Source organism: Rhineura floridana, chromosome 8, assembly GCF_030035675.1.
Source record: "Rhineura floridana isolate rRhiFlo1 chromosome 8, rRhiFlo1.hap2, whole genome shotgun sequence".
Lineage (NCBI taxonomy): Eukaryota > Metazoa > Chordata > Lepidosauria > Squamata > Rhineuridae > Rhineura > Rhineura floridana.
The window spans coordinates 67,727,486-67,753,213 of NC_084487.1; the positions used below are offsets into that span (position 1 = coordinate 67,727,486).

Here is a 25,728-nt window from a genome sequence, read left to right on the forward strand (position 1 = left end):
TCCACAAAGTTTGAGAGTTTGCCCCAGGTGTTGAGATATTTATTAAATTTGGAATAGTAACAAAACAGTTCCCGAAACCCATTTCACAACAGTCTAAGAAATGCACCTCAGAGGCAAATAATATGTTCAAGACGAAGAGAGTATAGAAGTCAACAAAACAATTCCCAATACCCATTATACAAGCAGACAGAGTAGAGAGCAAGTAACTTCCTTTTAAAAAAAAAGAGTATAAGGCTGTCATTCAATACATGCATCCATGGGTGTAAGACCCATTGAACATACTGGGACTTACTTCTGAGTACACCTACATAGGATTACTTTCTCTCACACAGACTCCTTACCAGCCTGGCTATACCAGGTGGTCAGGGTGTGTATGAGAAAAATCTCTGGGCTATGAAGAAAATTAATGGGGGAAGATCAAAAGTGTGACAGAAGCGTAAGTGGGAAAGAAAGGCATTAAGAAGGAAGAGAAAATGTAGCAGCCTCACACAAACATAACTTGTTTTCTCTTTCCTGTACATGAAGCAGACACATTGATACTATGCTTTGCAAATTTGCTCTCACAATTGTGTACAATGGTGTTCTCACATTAAAGAGAGACAGGCAGCCAGCTAGGCTGCACTGCACAGGCAGATACTAAAGCAGAGAATTGGCTTAGGGCAATGCCCCACTAAAAAATACCTGTGTTGGCTCAGATGAAACAATCACCCCAAAATTGGATACCCTACCTTCATTGTTTTGTCATCTGAATATGAGCCCCAGAATCATTTTTTCAACTGGGTAAAGGACAGGGTTTTTTTTACATGTGCTAATTTAGAAAGAAATACAAAACCATGAGTGAATGGGGTCATGGTGGCTCAGAAAAAGGATTAATTGCTCTAAGATGATCCACAAAATATATCCATGTCTACAAAGTTCCATGGAGTTCAATTTGATGTATTACAAATCTGCAATTATTTGAAACTAAAAGTAGACCCCGTGGAATTACTGTTCTTTTAATATAGTATGAACTGCATTATCAGTGTCTCTTAATTATCGAAATAAGACAGTAAATGTCCTTTCATTGTTCCAATTCTATGAATATCTTCCATTATCCAAGCATTTCCCAGGACATTCTGACAAATTTCCCTGTATTTCTTTAGCTAAACACAATGCTTACACTTAGATGGGAGATTGAAAATACTTGTATAAAGTAATCAGGAAGATTACATGGTGGTGATAATACAAGAACTGGTTCATTGACTATCATCTAGTTTTGACAGACAAGTCAGTTGGCCAGCAATTTTTTAAAAAATCCTTAAAGTGTTTATTCACACATTTATATCTTGGCTTTTCATCAACACCATCTCCCAAACTAGGTTACAACAAATAATTCAGAACACAACCATTACTATTTTAAAAGATCAACAAAATACAAAGTGGACTGAGTAAACAGTAAAAATCACCAACAGTTAAATACCATCTAAACCTAATAACAGGTTTTAATGATAATTGAGGAATTATTAATAAAATAATAACTAAATTCTATTTAGTTGGTGCCTAAACAATAGCAACCAGTAGGCACCTCACACATGTGACTGGGGAAGTGCTGTTTGGTTTAGGTGCCAGGAGAGTAAAGGTCCAGTGCCCAGTAGTCACCCATCTCATTTCAGATGGCAGAGGGGCATGTAAGAGGCTGTCCTTCAGATATCCTGGTCCCAAACTATTCATGGTTTTAAGGGTCAAAAGCAGCACTTTAATTGCATCCAGAAACAAACTGATAGCCACTACAGATCTTTAAGCACAATCAAGATGTCTTATGGCTCCCAGTTAATAACTTGGTCAGTATATTCTGAATTAACAAAAGCAGCCCCTTCAAAAGCAGCCCCACATAGACTACAGCAGTGTATTATAACATAGTTTACAGAACCATAGGTAAACTGTGGAAAAATCAGGTTCTCTCATGAATCTTGCATACTTAAAAATACATTAAGTTAAAGTACCTGATACCTAACAAACACCCCTCCCTTTCATTTAGAACCACTGATTTCTTGAAATACCACTTTTGTAGGAGGCAGGGAGTCCTGCTCAAACACATTGCATTTTGGGAAAGAGAATAAATAAATTGCCTAGTAATCACATTACTATCTTTATACAAGAACCTGCAATCCTGCACATGGTTATAGCCTCCAGACACTAGCTTTTCAGCAATAAACACATTTACTCATTGGTCTCCATAAAAGTGACTTTCAAGTAAGTATCCTTCAGATCATTGTCATAAGCACACATTTTACAGCCAAGAAATGAACATGTTTAGAACTCTGCACTAGAAACAATCATATTAAAGCACATTAGGTGTTTATGGCATTTTCCTTCCTCCATTGAGTTTCTTTCTTGTGTTCTGTATTCAACAATATCTTTATTTTAAAAAGACATATTTAAAACACACACACAAAGAGAGAGAGAGAGAGAGAATAATGGCCAAAAGGGTTCTTGATTTCCATTCACACATGCAATATAGTGTAAACTAATTTCACCTATTGCATTATCCCCACAGCCCCTACCTTTACAAGACTCCATCAGCAACAAATTCTGCTTCTCAGCAGGATCATAAATGAGTTGAAGACTCTCAGCCTCTTTGGGTATTACTTCTATGCAGCAAGATCAGGAGCTGATCACCATTGCACATGTCCTCTCCATTCATTCCCTGTCCCTGCCTGCTCCCCTGAGATGAGTACTATTAATGAATAATGCACATTTTTGTTGATCATGTGCTTTTTATTCTCTATTTCACAAGGAACCAAATAAAGAAAAATACTAATTTTTTTATGAAATATAGAATGTAATAGCTCATAGAGAACAACAGTTCTATTGCAAATCTTTTGTAACCATGACAACAAAGTCTGAAAATACTGTTTCATGTTAGAGGAGCCTCACCTATATTCTTTCTCATCCACTTAACACTGCTTACACAACTGCAGCTTGCCATGGAAGCACTGGGCTGTTCAGCCTCTGCATTCTAACTTGGGCTGCTGTGTGAAAAGGTTACAAAAGTTGGGCTAGCATTAGTAAGCATTATTAACCTCAGGTGCAGACACAGAATTGACCCTGGAGAAGTAGCAATACCCGATATACTCATAAAAATGTGCAAAACTGAACAAAAATGAAGCAATTATAGCAACACATATCAATAAGGCAGTCAGAAAGAAATGCACACTAGCTTTACTACTCTCATATTTAACTGTCAATTCTTTAGAGCTATGCAGACATGTCTGACTTAATTTCAGGTGTTGCTTTACAACACTGAGAATCTTGTTCATTTCAGCACTCTGGTTAGCTCCAGGATTCAGCTTGCAGCTTCAAGACAACCTATTCTCAGAGATCTCATTTCACCTTTGAGGAAGCAAGTTCCATTTCCTAATCTTGTATGATATAGAACCTTGGGCTTTACATCCTATATTCCAAAGATGAATTTCTCATGCGGAGTTCCAATGCAACCAGTTACAGAGGGTTCCCTTGAAACATCTGGTTTTGAGGAATTTTAATTAATATGTAGGCCAGGCATGTTTAGTTTTGTTTTTTCCCCAAACGAAATTGCCAGAGGGCAGTGGCTGGTTCCAGTTCTCCACCTCAGTTGAAGGGGGTTGGCCTTCATGAGACTGAACTTTCCTTCCCCAGCTGCATTCTCCATGAACCCCCCTCTCCACACACACCAGTAATTGACCTTGAAAACATCCTTCCATTGGCATCAATAGATGGCTGTTTTCAAGGCTAATTGGCATGAAGGGGGGATTTGGGGGGGATTAATGGACACAGGAAGGCTAACTCTTTTCTTGCCAGATGTGATACCCCACCACCACCCCACCCACAATCGCTCCATACCAAATTAGGGTTGTTAAAAGCTTCTTATTAGAGATAATAGGAGGCTTATGAAAGCTTAAATACTGAGTGGTGGAGATTAGGAGAGGACACTGTCTGCCACCCCTGATGCAGGCATTTGTAGAACTTGACTTCAGAAAGCCAATCGTAGGCTCTGCAAGAGCTCTTTCAATGGCAATCAGTTACTGTTTTAGCCAAATGTTTCAGATCTGTAGAAAGAAATGCTTGATAAAAAGGCATAACATTTTGATTAATTAGAGCAGTGATTCTCAAACGGTGCGCCCAGGCACGCTGGTGCACCCTAAGAGGTGGCTAGGTGTGCCTCAAATATTATGAAAGTATATTTTAAAAATGAGAAGAAACCCATTTGTATAGCGTAAGTAATAGTTTTCTATAGTTTATTTTTATTCATAGTTTAAAATATATTAATATATTTTTAATTTTGTACACGAAGTGTGCCAGAAAAATTTTGTTTAATAGTGCGACGCGAACCAAAAAAGTTTGAGAACCACTTAATTAGAGAGACGAAACTGATATGAAAAAGACACTGCTTAGATGACATGATGTGAACACATAACATTGTTCCCCAGCTATAGCTATGCTTTGGATTCAGGAAGATTACATAGTGATAATACATTTCACTAACAAAATACTTATGGAATGTCAGCACACAACCATTTTTTTAAATACCCTTAAACGTAAGACCGATACTTGAAACTAAGATTCTTAGCAGTATTCTGCCAGCCCCATTCCTTTACAGTAACATAGCATAATGGTTACCATTGGTCATGCTAATCAGCAGCTCCTATGACACCCCAGTTATACATAGTCAAATGTTTTATTTTCCACACCCTACAATTAATCAAGTTAGGGTCCTCTGGTGGATTGAGGACTTGGAAGGAAGAAAAGTAGTAGGTTATCAAAGATGGTAATTGAAGATGGTAATGGATGCCGTTGACATCCACTGACCCAGCTCATGTCATTGCAGATCTTTCCCTTGGTCTTCTAAAATGACAGCAGAAGCAGTAATTAAAACAAAGGCAGCTGAAAAAGTGTAGGAAACCCATGGCGTAGTTATTCAAGGAAAGGCATGAGGTGGTCGAGACAAAGAATGCTCACTCTACCCTCAAAACCCTATAGTGAAAGAATAAAAGCAAGATATTTTAACTGTTTAGTCTCCTTTCTATAGTTGTAAGCCTCTTCTACTATGCAGTCATCCACTAGTTAGAACACAGATGCTTCAAATCCACACATTTGTCTGGCAGGAGAGGAATGGCTACTTCCTTCCTACTTCTCCAGGTTATTTCCAGATAACCTCTTTCCTTGGATATTATTTGCCTACATGTAGGCTCACATGGCCAACAGATCTCTTTTGTTGAGGTTTGGCATTCAGGTTCAAAGACATTTTATGAATTTAACAGATCCTCGTCCTTTATGTGCAAACTGACACCGACCTGGTTTAACAACCCAATTCCATCCTTCAACTACAGAAAAGTTCTCTCCAAACAACTACTCACCTTCGATAGCCTCCCAGTTCAATATCACAAGTAGTGACATGGTTGTCTTGGATAGTTATAGTGATCCTGCTAGCCCGTTAGTACTGAACACTCATGTTCAACCACCATTAGAAACACCTATGCGTTTAGACCTTGGAGACATATTATCTATATCCTCGTATGATGGAACAGAGGAATTATTGTCTAACTTCACCAGCTTTTCTGACAATGCCCAGCAAGATATTATTAATAACTTGCAAAAATTGCTTTCTAATCTACAGGATAAGAGGTATAGGTCGGTTCGATCCTACACTGACCTTGGATTGGAGTCGCCATATAATACCCACATACCAGAGATACCAAGGAATGCTTTAGTGGATAATGTTCACCATAGTTTACACAATGTAGTTCTAGTCCATCAAGAGGATTCTGGATCTCACTGATGTCATAAGATTCAGTCAATTAGCTCACCTTTTCCCTCAGATGTTAGGGATTACCAATGAGGATGCTCTATTGACCCCAAGGGTCCTTGCTGATGGGGAAGTGATGTCAACTTTACTCAGGAGAGGGAGATATGACACAAATAAAATCTCTTATCACCTCAACAGGAATTATCGCCACCGTTGTTTATCGATCCCTACACGACTACCTCGGGCAAATAGACGGGTGTACTTGAACGACAATTCCCCTGGTCTATCAGTTTTGCTTCTTAACGCCAGGTCGGTTAATGGTAAAACTGCGACCATCCACGATCTTATCGTGGATGAGCATGCCGACCTGGCGTGTATTACAGAAACCTGGTTGGACGAATTAGGTGGGGTGACTCTCACTGGTCTTTGCCCTCCAGGTTTCTGTGTGCAACATCAAGCCAGACCAGGGGGTCGGGGTGGGGGAGTCGCAATTAGTCTGTCATGATTCTAACCCCATGACCAGAGGCCCTATACCGCAATTGCCTGGGGTTGAGTGTCTTTACCTTAAACTTGGGGGTCGAGAGAGAATCGGGATTTTACTGGTCTATCGCCCTCCCTGTTGTCTGGGGGCCTCCTTATCCCAACTTACGAAGCTGATTGCTGAGTTGCTGTTGGAGTCCCCCAGACTTTTAGTTCTCAGTGACTTCAACGTCCACGCAGAATCTGTACTTCGTGGAGATGCCCGTGATTTTATGGCTGCTATGACAACCATGGGGATGATCCAATTAATATCGGGTCCCACCCATTCAGCTGGTCATACCCTTGACCTTGTCTTTTATGCGGGAAGGGATGATAATGACCATGGAGTGTTGGATCCTTCAATAGTGCCGTTGTCTTGGACTGACCATTACCTGGTCAAATTCAGATTAATTGCGACTCGTAATCGCCCCAGGGAGAAGGGGCCTATTAGAATGGTCCGCCCCAGGAGATTAATGGATCCGATTGCTTTCCTGAACGCTCTTGGGGAGCTTCCTGTTGTTCAAGTAAACGACCCTATCGATGCCCTGGTTGACCTTTGGAACAGCTCGATGAGCAGGGCATTAGATACAATCGTTCCTGAGCAGCCCCTCAGGCGCAACAGAGCAAAATCGGTTCCTTGGTTTTCTGATGAACTGATGGCGATGAAGCATACTCGTAGGGGCCTAGAGCATCATTGGCGGAAAACTCCGAGCGAATCTGACCGACTTTGTGTTAAAGCATTTACCAAAATTTACTCAGATGCACGACAAGCTACACAAAAGGCCTTCTTTTCCACGTCTATTTCTACGGCCGTTAATCAACCAGCGGAACTTTTCCGAGTGGTTAAGGGCCTGCTCAGTCCTGATCATCTGGATACAAATATGGACACATCTCCATCTCGTTGTCAAGAATTTGCTTCTTACTTTGCGAACAAGGTCGATCAGATCCGTTCCGACTTAGAGGCCAATTTTGATGCAGTCTCTAAGGATGTACCTCGGGCTTCTGTCTGTCCTATTAAGATGGATTCCTTTCAACTTGTTCAATATGCAGATATAGAGAAATTACTAGGAGAGATAAGACCTACCACTTGCCCACTTGACCCTTGTCCATCGTGGCTTGTAAAACAAGAGGGACTTTGGCTGCTTGGGTCTGCGGAATAGTTAATGCCTCCTTGCAACAGGGCTTCTTCCCAAGTTGCCTTAAAGAGGCATGTGTAAGACCTTTATTGAAAAAACCCTCCCTAGACCCTTTATGTTTGAACAATTATCGGCCAGTCTCCAATCTGCCATTTCTGGGTAAAATAGTGGAGCATGTGGTGGCTACTCAACTCCAACGGTTTCTAATCGAAATGGACTACCTTGATCCATTCCAATCTGGTTTCAGGCCTGGCCACAGGACTGAAACGGCTTTGGTCGCCTTGGTGGATGACATTCGGAGAGAACTAGACAGGGGGAGTGTGTCCCTGTTGGTTCTCTTGGATCTTTCTGCGGCCTTTGATACCATCGACCATGGTATCCTTCTGGACCGTCTATCCAGGTTAGGACTGGAGGGTACTGTTTTGTGCTGGCTTCGCTCCTTCCTGGAGGACCGGTTCCAGAGAGTAAGACTAGGAGATTCCTGTTCACCCCCTTGGCCTTTGACCTGTGGGGTTCCACAGGGTTCTGTCCTATCTCCACTGTTATTTAATATCTATGTAAAGCCGCTGGGTGATGTCATCCGGGGATATGGAGTTCGTTATCACCAATATGCTGATGACACTCAGCTTTATTTCTCCTTCCCGCCTGATGCCAAGGAAGCCGTCCTTCCCCTGAACCAATGTCTGTCTGCAGTGATGGATTGGATGAAGGCAAACAAGTTGAAATTAAATCCAGATAAGACAGAAATGCTCTACGTCAATTGTGGGACTAATCTGGCAACGGGGAATTTACCTATGTTGGATAGGGTTACACTCCCCCTGAAGACCCAGGTTCGCAGCTTGGGGGTGCTCCTGGACTCTGCCTTGAATCTGGAAGCCCAGGTCTCGGTGGTCTCCAGAAGCACCTTCACCCAGCTAAGGCTGGTCCGCCAGCTGCGTCCGTTTCTGGAGACGCCTGAATTGACTAAGGTGGCACACGCCCTGGTTACATCCCGGATGGACTACTGCAACACACTCTACGTTGGGCTGCCCTTGAAGACTGTTCGGAAGCTAAAATTGGTTCAACGTGCTACAGCTAGGTTGCTGACCGGGGCTAGTTTTCGTGTTCACACGACTCCCCTGTTACAGCAACTTCATTGGTTGCCGATTTGCTTCCGGACCCAATTCAAGGTGCTGGTGATGTCCTTTAAAGCCCTTCACGGCTTGGGCCCTGTCTATCTGTCCGATCGATTGTCTGTTTACGAACCCCCCCCCCGTCCCTTGAGATCCGCTAATGATTTTCTTCTTACAATTCTGCCAGTTTCACTAGTTCGTCTTTCAGGGACTAGAGATAGAGCATTCTCAGCAGTTGCTCCTAGACTCTGGAACTCGTTACCTGTGGACATACGTTCTGCCTCTTCGCTTTTGTCATTTCGCCGCCTGGTTAAAACGTTTTTATTCCGGATTGCATTTAATTTAAATGAATAATTAGAGTTTTTAAGTATTGGATTGGGCTTACTGTGACCTCTAAATATAGAGATTGTAATTTTATTGCTGTATTTGTGCTTTTATCTACATGTTTTATTATGTTGTTCGTCGCTCTGAGTTTCTGTGAAAATAGAGCGGCTTATAAATATTTTTAATAAATAAATAATAATAAGAGAAAAATCAACTCATTTGAAATGTGGTGTTGGAGGAGAGCTTGTGCATACCATGGATGGCAAAAAAGACAAATAATTGGGTGTTAGAACAAATTAAACCAGAACTATCACTAGAAGCTAAAATGATGAAACTGAGGTTATCATACTTTGGACACATAATGGGAAGACATAATTCACTAGAAAAGACAATAATGCTGGGAAAAACAGAAGGGAGTAGAAACAGAAAGCTCAAACAAGAGATGGATGGATTCCATAAAGGAAGCCCCAGACCTGAACTTACAAGATCTGAACAGGGTGGTTTATAACAGATGCTATTGGAGGTCACTGATTCATAGGGTCACCATAAGTCGTAATCGACTTGAAGGAACATAACAACAACAACATCATTAGGGGAACATCAAACCAAGGAATCGCATGAGGGGTTATCACGAGAAGATAAAAATCTAGGGAGCCAATGAGAAAGAGACACCCCAAATTTGTGGTTTATAACAGATGCTATTGGAGGTCGCTGATTCATAGGGTCGCCATAAGTCGTAATCAACTTGAAGGCATATAGCAACAACAAGGCTCACATCTAGCCCAGTTAGCCCATCTCATGGGTGGATCACCCCTCTGCTGTCAAACACATATAAACACACACACACACACATCAGCAGTGGGGAACCTACAGCTCTCCAAAGATTGTTGTACTCCAGCTCCCATCAGTCCCAGCCAGCATGATCAATGGTGATCGGAGTTGTATTTCAACAACCTCTGGAGGGCCACAGGTTCTATATAAGTGCCCTTGCTACTTAAGAGAAGTCAGTATAGGTTTAGGCTACTTACAGACCGTGACTGGATTTCATCAGAGTCCCTGGGACTCCACCCCAGAGCTTGGAAGTAACTAGTTACAAGTAACAAATTACTTGTAATTCATTACTTTTTTGAGTAACGAGTGGGTAATTCCTTTACATTTTGATTGTAATAGAACTAGGAGTAATTGTACTACTTTTGTGGAGTAATTGTAACATTTCCAGAATTACTTTTGGGCATTACTTGGGGGGGAGCAGGGGAAGTCTTCTGCTCCTCTGATTTGTGGATGAAAATCATGTGCCTCAAACTGGGCTTCTATGCAGTGTCACTCTTTCCTCATGTGGATGGGGAGGAGGCAGAGAGTGAGACGGGGTGGAGAAAACAATTATTTTAAAAAATGGATAGTGGTGGTGAAGAATGGAGTGGAGGGAAAAAGGATCCGGAGGTCAAGAACATGGATAAAGGAGAAGGAGGCAGCAGCAGAATGGAGATATAGAACTGTGGAGGTGAAAGATGACAACGTGTGTGTGTGTGTGTGTGCAGGGACTGTTCTAAAGGGCAGCCAGGGCCCCGGAGCTACCAGAGCTACCGGAGCCCCTGAGGGGCCCTCCGCTCCCCTTCCATGATCCACGCCCCCCACTTACCTGTCAGCTGGCTTTTTAGCATTGCCCTTAATGAAGATGGCGGAACGTGTGCCATCAACAAAGATGGCGGCGGAGGCTTCATTCCCCTTAGGGAAACTGCGGCCGCCATCTTCATTAAGGGCAATGGTAAAGACTAGGCAGGTAGGGGGACCATGGGGGGCTCTGGGGGGGCCAGGGCAAGCTGATGCCCAAGGGCCCCCACATGCCTGGAGCCAGGGTGTGTGTGTGAGTGTGTGTGAGGTTGTGTGTGTATGTGTGTGAGAGAGAGAGAGTGTGTGAGTGTGAGAGTGTGTGTGAGAGTGTACTGTGTTTGCACTTGGCACACAAAGTGGCCTCCACCACCCTCTTTGGCTACTGTGCTGCATTTGCAGTATTTTAACTTGTTTGCATCTCAGGGAAAAATGTTTGCTTGAGAGAGTGTCCTTTAGTTGGTGGCAGGGCAGGGTCTGGGAGGTGGGTAAGTGAGAGAGATTATGCTGGCTGGCTGAGTGGGGGGGGTTGCACTTGGTTTGACGTGCAAAGATTTGAGTAGTGACCTCTGCCTCCCTCCCCACCAATCTTACCAGCAGAGACACCACCACTGCTATTATGAATAAAAAGAATTATTCTACTACCTCTGTATGTGTGTGTTTATTTTTAATGTTGTTTTAGGCTACTTCGATGTGCAGCAGCCAAGGCCAGCACCTTGTAGGCTTTTTTAAAGTAACTGAAATGTAATTGTAGTGATTACTTTAGAGGAAAAATAAAGTAATCAGTTACTTTCAGAGCGATTGTAATTGTAAGGGTAATTAGTACTTTTTAGGCCATGTAACTGTAACTGTAATTTATTACTTTTTAAAAGTAATCTTTCAAGCTCTGCTCCACCCCAACCCATAAGGTGTCCATGCATTTGCAACTGCATGCATACTATTTGGGGAATATATTATGTGTTTTTTTAATAGCTGTAAGGCAAGATTTGAAGTTCAGCTGTGCATTTATATTGTTTGCATTTTTCTGTCGGAATAACTGAGCTCTTTTTGCCTTTTGCATACACATAAAAGGTGCTGAAAAGCTCTTTTTTAAAACAATAAGATTTTTAAAGTCTATGGAGAAAATGAAAGGTGAAACCTAACTGAGCTACAAATAATTAAAGATATGCATCTGTTTCCATGAGAAATAGCTCTGTGTCTGTTTGTTTGACAGCATCCACTTTGGGGTCTGGTCCCACCCACTAATGGAATGTGGCACCTCACACTTTTCCACCAGGATAACACAGCCCTTAGCCTGATGATTCCCTCCCCTGGTTTACTTAGACTAGTAAGCTGTTTAATTTGGTATCATGCATACTCACTACCTTTCTCTTTTTTCACATCATATTCTTCTTTAATAAAACTTAATTTGGAAGCTGGGGCTTTGCTGCTTTCTTGAAACACACAAGGGATATAGTCCTCTCTGCACTGCCCAGGCTGCTGACTTACACTACAAGCTCCAAGATGACAGGAGGTAAGAGAGAGAAATGGCCTGATGCTTCACCAGTGGAGACTGGGAGCTCAGATGGCAGTCTTCCTGTTCCTGAGTAATTAAGTCATAGACTGTGTGAACCTCACTTCTTCAGCTTAGGCTGACCAGAGTGAGTGGTGGCAACAGCAACCAGCTTAGAGCATGTTCTCAGCAGTCCCCCTTACAGCATTGCCACTGGTCCTCTTCTTTCATCATTACCGTATGGAAAGCTGTGAATTAAGTCAAACATTTTACTATGCCACTTTGAAAGTAGTTATGGGAATGTGGTAATGTTCAGTTCCCTTGATGGTATAATCTTTATGTTATAATCTCATCTTGTGGTATAATAAGAACATAAGAACATAAGAAGAGCCTGCTGGATCAGGCCAGTGGCCCATCTAGTCCAGCATCCTGTTCTCACAGTGGCCAACCAGGTGCCTGGGAGAAGCCCGCAAGCAGGACCCGAGTGCAAGAACACTCTCCCCTCCTGAGGCTTCCGGCAACTGGTTTTCAGAAGCATGCTGCCTCTGACTAGGGTGGCAGAGCACAGCCATCATGGCTAGTAGCCATTGACAGCCCTGTCCTCCATGAATTTGTCTAATCTTCTTTTAAAGCCATCCAAGCTGGTGGCCATTACTGCATCTTGTGGGAGTAAATTCCATAGTTTAACTATGCACTGAGTAAAGAAGTACTTCCTTTTGTCTGTCCTGAATCTTCCAATATTCAGCTTCTTTGAATGTCCACGAGTTCTAGTATTATGAGAGAGGGAGAAGAACTTTTCTCTATCCACTTTCTCAATGCCATGCATAATTTTATACACTTCTATCATGTCTCCTCTGACCCGCCTTTTCTCTAAACTAAAAAGCCCCAAATGCTGCAACCTTTCCTCGTAAGGGAGTCACTCCAACCCCTTGATCATTCTGGTTGCCCTCTTCTGAACCTTTTCCAACTCTAGAATATCCTTTTTGAGATGAGGTGACCAGAACTGTATACAGTATTCCAAATGCGGCCGCACCATAGATTTATACAACGGCATTATGATATCGGCTGTTTTATTTTCAATACCTTTCCTAATTATCGCTAGCATGGAATTTGCCTTTTTCACAGCTGCCGCACACTGGGTCGACATTTTCATCGTGCTGTCCACTACAACCCCGAGGTCTCTCTCCTGGTCGGTCACCGCCAGTTCAGACCCCATGAGCGTATATGTGAAATTCAGATTTTTTGCTCCAATATGCATAATTTTACACTTGTTTATATTGAATTGCATTTGCCATTTTTCCGCCCATTCACTCAGTTTGGAGAGGTCTTTTTGGAGCTCTTTGCAATCCCTTTTTGTTTTAACAACCCTGAACAATTTAGTGTCGTCAGCAAACTTGGCCACTTGACTGCTCACTCTTAATTCTAGGTCATTAATGAACAAGTTGAAAAGTACACATTATAATCACATGTAATTATAAATAATTTAATCAATAAAAATAAATGAATAAATGTGATTCCAAACTGCCTGCCCTTAACCTCAGACAAGAGGTGATAAACTATATTCCATGTGAGATATTGGGGTGGTGGTGAGAGGAATAAATTAAATAGGATCCTGTCCTATGCTCTCTTTGTCACCATACTAATTCTGGAACACCAGGCATCGCTCTGGATATATCTTGGATATTTTCAATAAATAGAGACAATATTTAACTTGCTAACAAAAGATCAGCACGCTTAAAGTTTTTTTAAAAAAAATAAATCACTATAACAATCATGTTTCTATAAAACTATTTGGGAAATAAGGCAGCCTTAATTCTTTATATATATTTTAGTGACAGCAATTTGCCCTCTTTTGCTGCTCATTCACTAAAAGTAGTGAAGTGTATTCCACAAATATTTCTCTTATCTTTGGTATAGTGCAGAAAATTAGTTGTTTATGTATATGTTTCTCTTGCAGTCCTTAAGCAGGGAAATCCTCATGACTCTAGAGGGTTCAGAGCAAAAGGCATCATAATCTATTTCATCTGCTCAGACACAGAATTCAGCAGTAAAGGGTACTTCGAATCCAGAGGCAGTTTTAACAGCTGATTGCTTCGGTAAGCAGACTTCAAATTAATCTGCATTCTTGCCATGTGGGTTTTTGATTTCAAACTACATTGACAGCATCCTTTGTTCACAAACCAAAGTTTGCATCCTTGGGCTGCAAACTTCAAAGTCAATCGATTACATAAGTGCAATGTGTTTTAGGTGTGATGCTGAACCAAAGGAAGTCAAGAGGCATGCAACTGACCTTGTGTGATATACTTCAGAATCTCAGGAATTTCCTGGGAATAGAAGCTAGAAAGTGTGAATTCTCATGAGAGTGCTGCTGAATGCTGCTGAATCAGTACAATTTAAAATCATGTATGCTCTTTATTAGGACAACTCAAACAATGCACATTCTTTATTGCTTTTTTTGGGGGGGGGAAGCCCAATAAGTTTTTCCATTTGACTGTAAATCTAAATAGTTACAGCAATCTTATGTCATTTGAGCAATGCATTTTTAATGAGAACAGGCTGCTGTCAATAGTTCCAAATCTGTTGTTTATGTATACGATGAAATATAATAATCATCAGTTGAAAAAACTGAAAATTAGCCTGTTCATTTTTGTTTCAGGAAGCACTCACAACTCATACAATAACTGTGAGGCAAGGACTACTGAAAGAATATTTAGAGCAGGGATGTGGAACCTGTAGCACTCCAGACATTGCTGAACTGCAACTCCCTTCATTCTTGACCACTGGCCATGCCAACCAGGGCTGAGGGGAGGTGGAATCCAACCACATACACAGGGGCATTTAGAGTAAATGAATCTATTATCTTTTTATAAAATATAGGGGAGTGCACAGGAGTGTGTGCAGTACAGGAGTGTACAGGAGTGTGCGCAGCAGGAGCAATTAATCAACACACAGGTCCAATACAGCCATTGAAAAGGGTATGATTTTTTAATTTATCATACCCTGCTTTTCAATTGAACTATCCCTCAAGGTGGCTACAGCAGATTTCAATAATGCAAACCAAAGCTTTAAAAAAAAATCTAGCAGCCCTTTGTCCTCACAATAATGGATGGGATCAGAATGTGCTCCCCTTCGGCTCTTTAGCTCAAAGATCAAATGACAGCTGGACTGAAGTATTCTTTCTGGTAGGGAGTGTGGGACCAAGCTTCCCCACAGCTTCCTCTTCTTTGGCCAGTAGTCAAACTGGTTTTTCCCTTGCTGTGGTGTCCTTCCTACAAGACAGGTGATGCATTCTCCAACTAGCCCTTAGGTAAATGGCAAAGGCCAGAGTGTGGTCCCATCAACTGTGCAGTTCTGGAACTACTCCCATCCCTACCCAAGAGACACAGGATCCTTGCAATTGCTATTCACATAGCTCTGTTCCCATCATTGGCCATCAATATAGTATCCCCCCAGAGCTGATGGTGACTGTTAAACTAACAGCAACTATCACCTACAGAATAGACTAGAAGTGTGCTCTCATTATAAACTAAACACTTTGTGTGCATTGCTTCTTTCTATGGTTTTGGTTGACCACAAAACGTAAGTTCAGTAAGGGCAGGACCCAGATATCCCTCTCAACAGATGTTGATTTCATTACACAAAACAGCTGTGGGGCAGGAAAGAGAGGAAAATGATGGTCACGAACATGTGCAATGCATCAAAATTCAAATGGCTATATTTTTTATTTGATTTTGCTTCACATATGTAGAAGAATGCCATTGAATTCCCACAGATATGCAAGGCTGTAACACTTGGTCATAAAAACCAATTTTTAAAATAAAAGAACTCACAGAATTTGTATTTTGGTTTATAGACAAATTCACACATTAATGTCAAGTTGTTCTCCAAGGCACTCAGACGTGGGAAGACGGTTTAAGAATTGACAGCTGATTCTTCAGGATTTCAGGTACTAGGGTTTTGAGAAAAAAATGTTTAAAAGCAAAGTAATGAAGTCACAAGTGTGTGAGTATGAGAAGATCTTCATGATGCCACATCAGTCTGTTCACAGAGAACCTAGTTAGTACTGAGTATGCAATTGCACCAAGCCAACAAAGTAATCAGACCAAAATCCCTGCCTGCTCCACATCCAACTCCCTTCATCAAGTACGTGTCAATAAATATGAAGTACTGTTCATTTCAGCAGTGCAAGAACCTTCTGCCACAAACAAATGCTAAATAATTGAGCTGTTTTAAGCACAAACACTGTGTTTCCAGTATAGCTGCTATTATGCCTTAATGAATTTAATTCAGTATCAGCTATGTGATAGCAACAGGAACTCGAACCTGTTGCTGGTGAAACGCATAACAGTAAATAATAAGAACAGCATTGCAAAGCAAGACCATTTTTTAAGGGAAATTATTTAACATTTTGAATGTATTGGTTTCACAGCAGGTCAGTCGCTTTCTCATTAAAACCTTTGGAGAACATCGGGGAAAGGAATAAAGCAAATCCAGCTATCCACAAAAACAGGAGTGGGGAACCATTAAGCATACATGTAAGGGCACCCTCCAGATGTTGTTGGACTATAGTTCCCAATATCCCTCACTACAGACCATGGTTTCCCACCCCATGTTAAAACAAAGGATATATAATGGAAGTGCAGATATAAAGGTGACAAAGTTATCATGGGGTGATGGGTATTATTTGCTCAGCTAGGTTTTTTTCCAGCTTCATCTGTTAGTATAAAATAATATGCATTTTATACATTTCTGATACACATGTAGGTAATTATAGATAGTCAAAATGTATCTACTTCAGAATTTAAAAATATGGAACAGTTAAGTGTATTCTAAATAAGCAAGTCTTAGTTTTGAGATGTTTAGTTTCTTTAAAGACTAACTATACTTTCAATACACAGCTGCTTTTGGAAGAAAATTGTTATAGTGCTGACTGCATATGCCAGATGAAAAAAAGTAACATTTTTACTGTCTTTCATATTATAATGCTTCATATTTTTGTAAACCGCCCAGAGAGCTTTGGGTATGGGGCAGTATATAAATGCAATAAATAAATATAAATAAATACATATTTTAATAGGTATGCATATATCATTTAGGTAAAATAGAAATAGTTAACAAAATGAAAAACATAACTTTCACAGTCATTTTGAAACAACATTTTATAAAATCCATCCCAGTAATATCCCACTTACCATGAAGCATTTTACTCACTTACTCAAGGTCAAGTGCATAAGCAGAGAGACTGAAGATGTGGCAATCTCTATTCCAAGTATTTTCTGTCACCTACACAATGGCCTGGTTCACAAGTCATGGGCAAGCAAACTATGCCCAGCCATCAAGTGGGTAAACATGTGGGCTTCCAGAGAACAACTCACAGACACTTTGCTCCTCACTAGTCTTTTCACTCCCATGCCCTATTGAACTAAGCCAAAGTTACAGCTTGGCCATAGCTCATCATCAGTAAGGATAACGCCTAACCACAAACCTGGATTTGGACAACATCTAAACCAAACCTTGGCTTAGCTCAGCACAAAATGAGAGTAAACAAGATCAAGGAGGAACAAAGTATCTGTGAGCTCTTCTCCAGGAGCCTACATTTTCATGCAGTTCATGGTAAGACACAGTTTGGCTTTCTAAGACATGTGAACCAGGACAATGCGTACATATAAACTTATGAATAAAGAACAGTCCACTAAGTATCACCAGGGCTGTGGAGTCGGAGTCGTGGAGTCGGAGTCAGAAGCAAGTTTGGGTGGAGTCGGAGTCGGTAGAAATGTACTGACTCTGACTTCAAAATAAATTTTGATTGACAATTTTTTTAAAATATAAATTCAAAATGTCAAAGAAGCTTCCCATGAAGTCAACTGTAGTTGAGCATTTCACCATAACTCAAGATGGAAAACATTTTGTGTGTCAGTGTATGACACAGGACCCAGATGAAGACAAATGTGGTGATGCCAGGATCAGTGCATATTCTGGCAGCAATAAAAATGCTCCTATGACAGCTTCCAATTTAAAAAGACATTTATAGCACTTTCCAGGGCTGTGCAGTCGGAAGTAATTTTGGGTGGAGTCAGAGTCGGACAGTAGAAAAATAGAGGAGTCGGAGTCGAAGGTTTGGCGTACCGACTCCACAGCCCTGAGTATCACCACTACACAATCTCAGTGCATTTCAAGAAACGTTAGTGAATTTGTGTACTGAAATGTGTACATATTCTGCAGAAGTGCTGTATGAAATAAGAACACATACAAAATACACATCTCCTGATTCTTCAGCAGTCATTCAAATGCTCTCCTTTGTCCACCCAAGGCTAGAAGCTGTACTTTAAAGATACCAAGCAATATGAGTAGCTTGTATCAAGCAAACTAGTTCTGCAGAGCTCTCATACAACAATATATTGCATTAACTGAGGATTTCCAAAGCTAGTTTCACCTTCAAAAGTAGAAAAACCCTAAAAATAATATCCTATATGTTTTATATTGTGCATCTGTAATATGTTTCATATATTTATAAATTTAAAAAAACATTAAAAAGAGAGAATGCCTCTTCTGATGCTAATGGTGATGCATGCATGCATCACAGGAGCCATCATCTGAAAAGAGGTATCCCCACCATCCAAAAATAAAACACAACACTTTTATGCTTGCTCACAACAAACAAGGAATATTCAGTGGGATATATCATAGCAATTGAACTATTTGAAACCAAAGCTTCATGTTCCATATCATTGCTGGCAAAAGAAAAACCATCAACAGAGATTATACAAACAATCTGCTCACTATCTAGTGATCTCAGTCTTCTCAACTCTAATCACAGCAGCCTGTAATAATGAAAGCTATTAAATATCAAAGCTAGCAACAACATTACATCATACAGAGACCGATTTTGAACCTCCATCCTGAAAGAACTCAAATATCCCTTCACCTTCACATATGCTTTGTAAGCAGCTTTGCTGTCATAACCATTTTCTGCATTTTGAGAAAGCAAAAGGGAAATGGAAAAATTCCTGTACAATATATCAAACATCTAAATTGTCACTCAATTTTCAAAAGATAAAATATCAAGAAACCAATACAGTAACTTTCTTGATTAATGACATTGATTCATAACACTACTTTGTTTGATAGGCAGATGGACTTTGAATTTGTCAGTGTCAAGTTTGAATCCAGTATGACACTTCAAGCCTTAAGGCATTTCTTGCAATATGAAAAAGCTTAAAGGCTAAAAAACATTTTACTGAGTTTTACCTCATAGTTATCTTGCTATATATAACAGGGCATAAGTGAAACATGCCATTTAGTTTGTTTCACTTTCATTACTGTCAAAAAGCACCTACAATTTTATGTGTGCTTTCTAAGACCATCTTGAAATTATATCAATTTTTTATCCTAAACTAAGATGTGAAGGCCCAGAAAAAAACTGGAAAAATTCAGGAAAAGAACCATCCCCCTCCAATTTTTCCAGAAAAATTAGGAAAAACCAGAGGGAAAATTCCCCCCTCCTTTTATATCCCCCCCCCAGGCTTACATATCTCCAATCATAAAAATTAGAAGGAACTGTGCAAGAAATTAAAGGGTGAACAGAGACTCCAGAGAATTATGCAGTATCTGACCCACAAATCAACTCATGAAAGTCCCAACTCTTTGGGCCAATGGAGCTCCACAATTTCTGAGCAACTGAACTAAACCTTATGCAGAGTCCCTTTATATACGCTGTTGCCCTAATTCACACACAACAGTAAGTGAAACCATGACTAGGATGAGCGAGCAGACGGTGAGTTCCTGGAGTGAAGATCAAGGCTACTGCGCTCCTTCCCTAGTCCAGCTGTTGTTGTGCTATCCAGGTCTAAGTCATGGTTTAGGCTTAGCATTTTATCCAGCCACTTGGTAAACTAAGAACAAACCGTGGTTACACCTTATGGTTTGTTTGGAGTGAGAAAAACTATGAGCCCAGGTTCTAAACCAAACTATGGCTTACCTAAAAGCAGCAGGGCATGGGAAGAAACAGAGCAGCCATGATTTTTGTTCTAGGAAACTGCATATTATTTACTTGTTCATGCTAAGCCATGGTTTGGATTTACATTACATGCAAACCAAGTCTATGTGAATCATCTCCTCAGCCCATATGACTGGCAATGCCCTACCTGCTCTGCCTACTGTGATATATGCTAAGGGTGGGGGTGGTTCAGAAAGAATCTATTTAGGGAATGTGGTTAAGCTACAATTGAATCAGTCTGGGGTGTATCACTGAGCTTGCTCAGACAAACTCAAGGAATGCTCAGCTTCATTTTATTTACTTTAATTTGATTGCTGCTTTTCCACATAAATATGCCCTAAACCATAAACAACATATAATCAAGAAAATCTATCAATGCATCTTAGCACCAATTCATTTAAAATCAAAATATAACAACCCAAACAAACAATTCTAACCCTGTAACACATTGTGTTCATTACAAGATAGAAAATATTAGTAATTAAAACAGAGGGCAGTGGCCTGTGCTTGTTGCTCATGAATTCCAATGTTCCTTGAAGCCTCAAAAATAAGCCATTTGAGCTGATTTTTCAAGCTCTGTTTGTTGTATCCAGATCTTGGATGAAATGAAAAGAAACACTTGATTTTGTTATGAAAAAATCCCCCTCATGGGAAATTAAAATATAGGCACCAACATTCAATTTACCAATAATATAGCAACCAATATATTCAAGATCACCCAGTGCACTCTGTATACAGCAGCATCTGGGCTATAAAATGCTTATTAGCAACATTTGTAAAGCTTTCCAATGGATCTCATCAACCTCATTTCAGTTGAAAGTAGTGGTTCTATAACTGAAACTCCATCTTGGACACTGCAGGATGGAAACCTTGGAAATGTTAAACACTGGGAAGTGGATTCATATATATCAGTTATTTCTTACTCAAAAGGAGAAATACAGCGCTGCCTTATCACCAAATTCTGCTCATATTAGACAGCATACTGAAGACTATAAAATCCACCACAGGGCTAGGAGCCTGAACATTAGTGACACTAGGAGGAAAATAAGTTTTCTCTTTACCTCAGTGCATATACATAGCAGCTTTATGCTACAATCATAACTCCCCTTACCTATTTAAATAAGTCCCATTTAACTCAATGTCACTTACTTCTGAGTAGATATGTACTGTTAGTCAACCTAAGTTTTGAATAGTGAAAAGCCTAAGCCAGCCAACAAAAAGTCCTAATACCACCAAAGCAAATTAAATAGTATAGTGTTCGCTGTTCAGACGAATGTGAAAAACAACCACACTTCAATAATAACTTCTTCATAAACTTGCACATAGCTAATGGAATATGTAGAAACAAGACTAGAAGAAATCATTCAGGGTCAACTCCCTTCTCAACAGAAGGATATTCTGAATCTATCCATTGGCAAATGTCTTATTTTTGCTACACATTCTATCTTCTAGAGATCCCCAAGAAATGAGGCTTTTAAGTACAGTAGTGTATGGGGTTTAAAAAAAAAAAGAACTATAACTTTCAACTAGCCAGTGTTCTAATCTGTCAACATCAAGGTTCTCAATTATGCAGGGAGCTTCTGCAGATACAAAGGGCTCATTTTCCTCAAACAAAGGGGGACAGTGTGATAACACCTATATAGGACAACTGTTAAAAAGGAACAGGAAGTATTCTTCCTCATTAAGCTTGTAAATTCCCCCAGGAAACATGAAAGTGGATGTCCAACAGCTTAGTTATTCCAACAGTTTAATTATTCCATTTCCTTCAATTAAAATAAACACCAGTTCTTTTTTTTAAAAAAAAGCAAATGCAACAATATCTAATCATTCTTCAAATAATGCTAACAGTAATAATTACATTGAAATGCAGTTTTCAGAGTTACTCTGAAAGACTCTGGGACATGCAAATTGTCACTCTCATAGTAAGGGAAAACATATTCAAACAAGGTCAGCACAAAGTTAACAATGTTGCTTACTACAGGAGACGTTTGGCACAGAGTCAGAAATGGCAGGAAAGTTAATAGTTTTGACAACCAATTTGCTAGATAATTTCAAGGCCCTTCAGAAGTCAGATTATCAGGTAATAATGAAAATCAGTTGCACAGAAACAGACTGATATGAAGCAATAAGCATACATGTAAGCACACCTTTAATTTTACACTGTGCTTTGTAAAGGATAGTGCATTTTGTAAAACATATTTGGGGGAAAGGTGAAACTAATTTTAAAAGGCATCCAATGATCAAAAATAGTTTTTACCTTTTTCTGATCTTCTAGTTTGTGGCTGAGTGGATTCCTCCCATGCCTGCTCATTTCTGAAGGTAAATCCATCACATCTGTTCCTTGTCCCTCAAAATAGAATTGGTACCTCACAACAGCAAGCTAATCCAAAACGTATGGGCTACAAACACAGGGACATGCTACTGTTTCCATCACACACCTTTGTGGAAATTCACAGACTCCAAAAAATGATTTAAAAATCCATTGACTGCGTAGAAGAAATAAATTTCACGATTCTCTCTCAGGAGCTTCTGAATCAACATATCGTTCTTGAAAGCCAATACATCCAAAGAGAAATGTTCATCCACTCCTTAGGCACCAACTGCTATCTGTTCCTTTCTATACAAGCTTCCATTTTTAAAGGTTACATCCTGCCTGTGAATCTGTTGAGGGGAAAAAAAAAACATGAATTATAACTAGTTGCTGGTATCTTGCATTACAATCTTCCAAGGTTTTTCTTTTCATATTTGGAAGAAGCTGGTTATCTGATTGAGAAGCAAATTATCAGTAAAAATATAGCATACACAAAATATTTCTTCAGTCCTTTCCCTCTACATAATTACTGGGAAATGTCCCATGAAATAATTCAATGGGGCTTATTTCCAAGTAAGTGTGCATATGATTGCCTAGTTTTCCTTTTTGTCCCACACAATTTATATAACAGTATTTAAAGTAAATATATTTACTGGAAACCCCATTGGTTTCAATGCAATTTCCAAAGATGCTTAAGGACTTCAACCTTATGGCAAATTCCCAAACTGTGTGAAGTTGGTACCTGTTGTTCCTGGTCCATGAACAGCCATCGGACGGCAGCACGTTGGGTAACATTAAACTTTTTGCCTAACACTGCACAATGTACATTTTGGTCTACTTCTAGTAGCATTCAAAAGCTTAAAACCATTTATGGTGATGCACACAACCAGGGCACCAACTCAGGCAACAAGGAGCCATCACATGCCTGACAGTCATTAGAATCAGCCCTTTAGTCAATGCCTATTGAACCAGACTATCCACTTGCCACAATCAAAGAAGCTACAAGGAAAAGGCACCATCAAGATCCTAAGGACAAAACTAGACATTATGGCAACAGACCCATTCAAAACCATCTGCCCCAATAAAGCAAGTATGGGACCTGTGTTTGAGCAAAAAGGATAAATGTTTGTAGGGTGGGGGTAGGGTTACCAACCGTACTCTTTTAAGAGTACATGTACTCTTTTTGAGATGGTGCAACAGCATACTTTTACTTTTCACTTATCGAAGCCAAATGTACTCTTTTTGAAATGACAAAATGATGGTAACCCTAGGTGGGGGCTACATACCTTTGGTTTACTTCCTTCCCATCTTCAGTATGCTTTTCTTGTCAGCTGAGCTCTAATACCAAAACCGAAATTGGCTGGGAGGAAAGTATTTGGAAGGAGAGGCTATGAGAAGATAAGCAGTGTACATGAGGATGCTTAAGCTCCCATCACCTACATGTATGCCCTTTCAAAAATCAGACCCTCACTTGCTTTATGGGGCAGAACTGGATTTAAACAAACAGAACTTTTGCCATAATCTCTCATCAGTTAAGTGAAAGAAGAACAGAATAGAAATATGAAGGTTTGTATTTTATTGTATTAAGACATAGTAGATCAATAAAAGTGATTGTGTAGCTATACTAACAATAATAACTAAAGCAGCTGAAGGTTATTTTCAAGCATGCTAAAATCTGTAGAATGTTGATTTACTTAGTTCAATTTAATTTGTATCACATTTTAAAAAATACAATAAAAAGAACAGTTTAAAATCAGTTTCAGTGTTTTTAGAAATTCATTTTAAGTGCATAATATTTTCAAAACATAGTATTGTCTCATGCAGAAGTGTTAGGGGAAATGTAATTGTTCGACATGAACTGTCTTCATTCTTTCTTGGACCATTCCTTTCCAGTAGGCTAGAGTTACTTTTTTAAAAAATATCAGGGAAAACTTTAGGCGTTACTTAAGACACACTCTTATCAGAATTCTGCCATTTTTCTTGTAGAATTCAGGAAGATTCAATAGGCCTAATCATGGCCTCCATGTTCTGTTAATAATGTAAAGATTCTTATGAAATACTAGCATCATATTTCATGTATGTCTTATTTAATCAACAAGTAACTACAAGCAAAAAATTTTGCAAAGAAACAAATGAAATTACAGACTGGATTTATGTCAGCGTTTCACCTCAAGGGCTTTTAAAACCATTGCTTTAGGAGATATATGTAGTGGGAGGGGCATTATTTCTCAGGGGGAAGTCCATTACCATTTATCATCTACCAAATACTGGAGACTCTCCTGATTCATAGTCCCCAGAGCCACTTATTGTCCCTGCAATTTGTTATTTCTACACAAAGCATTCTCTGAAATTGGCTTGGATTCTGGCTCTAGTCCTGTCAAAAAGTCAAATGAAGATGCCCTCTATCTTCTTCCTGCCTCATTTTTGAGTCAACAGCAGCTTATTTGTTCAGACTGAGATGCCATGCACAAGACCCAAACCTTCCATTATTTATCATTTTATTTCAATCTTGGAAAGGTTGCCAAACAAGTGAGTCCTTCCTTTTATCTCCTCCATCATTCAATTTGTGGGTCACTAAGCAAAAGAGAGAGAAAATATATCCAAGGTGTACTTTAGACGGGTAGTCAATAACAAAGGCCTATCTCCCTGCTTTTCATCCCAATTTTCCTATGGCTTTCATTTGCAAGACAGGTATGTCCGAGGCACAAGAAAATCTACATCATGGTCTAAGACTGAGTGACAGTCTTGAAAACTGAATAATATACTTCAAGGCTAAATTTCTGGAGGATCAGATGTTTTGGAAATGCTTTTATTATTTGTTTGATCAGTTATTATTAATTCCTGAGCCAAGGAAGGGAACTAGTTGCCTTAAATCAATGAAGGCTGCAAAGACCCTGTCCACAGGCTTACAGCTTAGTAAAACAAGGACAAAGAGGAGAAGAAAAAGAGGGAGAAGCATGCAGACATGCATGCATTACCTCTACTGACATCCAAAGAACTTCAGCATGAGATTGTTGAATTTAGTCTTTGAAATACTTATGATCATTTTCAGGCGGGGGGGACTTGCATTGACTATGTAACCTTAAATTACCATTTTGCTTAGTATTGGAGACTTTTGCTTAAAATTGGAGAAATTCCAGTCAATTGTGAGCACGTCCTCTTGGACCCAGGCTGTTCTTGAAAACGTTATGTTTAAACATGAGGCTGGGCAGTCAGCTGAATATTCTCAGGCAGGTATGGGGGTCCTCAGACCTCTGGACCAAATGCAGCCTTCCAGGCCTCTCTGTTCAGTTCTTGTGATCCTCTTCAGGTCATGACACCTCCACAAGCCACACTTCTCACTGGCCCCACTCCATTCTCTTCTCAATTGCTTTTGGTTGGCTGGAAGGTGTTTTGGATTGAGATAATGCAGGGGGAGGGAAACCTTTTTCAATCTAAGGACTGCATTCCCTTCTGGGCAAACTTC

The 25,728-nt window shown here is 40.0% G+C and overlaps 1 protein-coding gene across 5 annotated transcripts in view; it reads right to left on the reverse strand.

Moving 5' to 3' along the window:
• Positions 1-25,728, reverse strand: part of NAV3 (neuron navigator 3) — a 1,044,290-nt gene that overhangs the window by 664,953 nt on the left and 353,609 nt on the right. For all 5 annotated transcript variants that reach the window (XM_061639678.1, XM_061639673.1, XM_061639674.1 and 2 more), the window contains one exon: positions 22,209-22,612. In XM_061639678.1, the coding sequence (XP_061495662.1) occupies positions 22,209-22,280 (72 nt within the window). In that variant the 5' untranslated portion in view covers positions 22,281-22,612. The remainder of the gene's footprint in view (positions 1-22,208; positions 22,613-25,728) is intronic.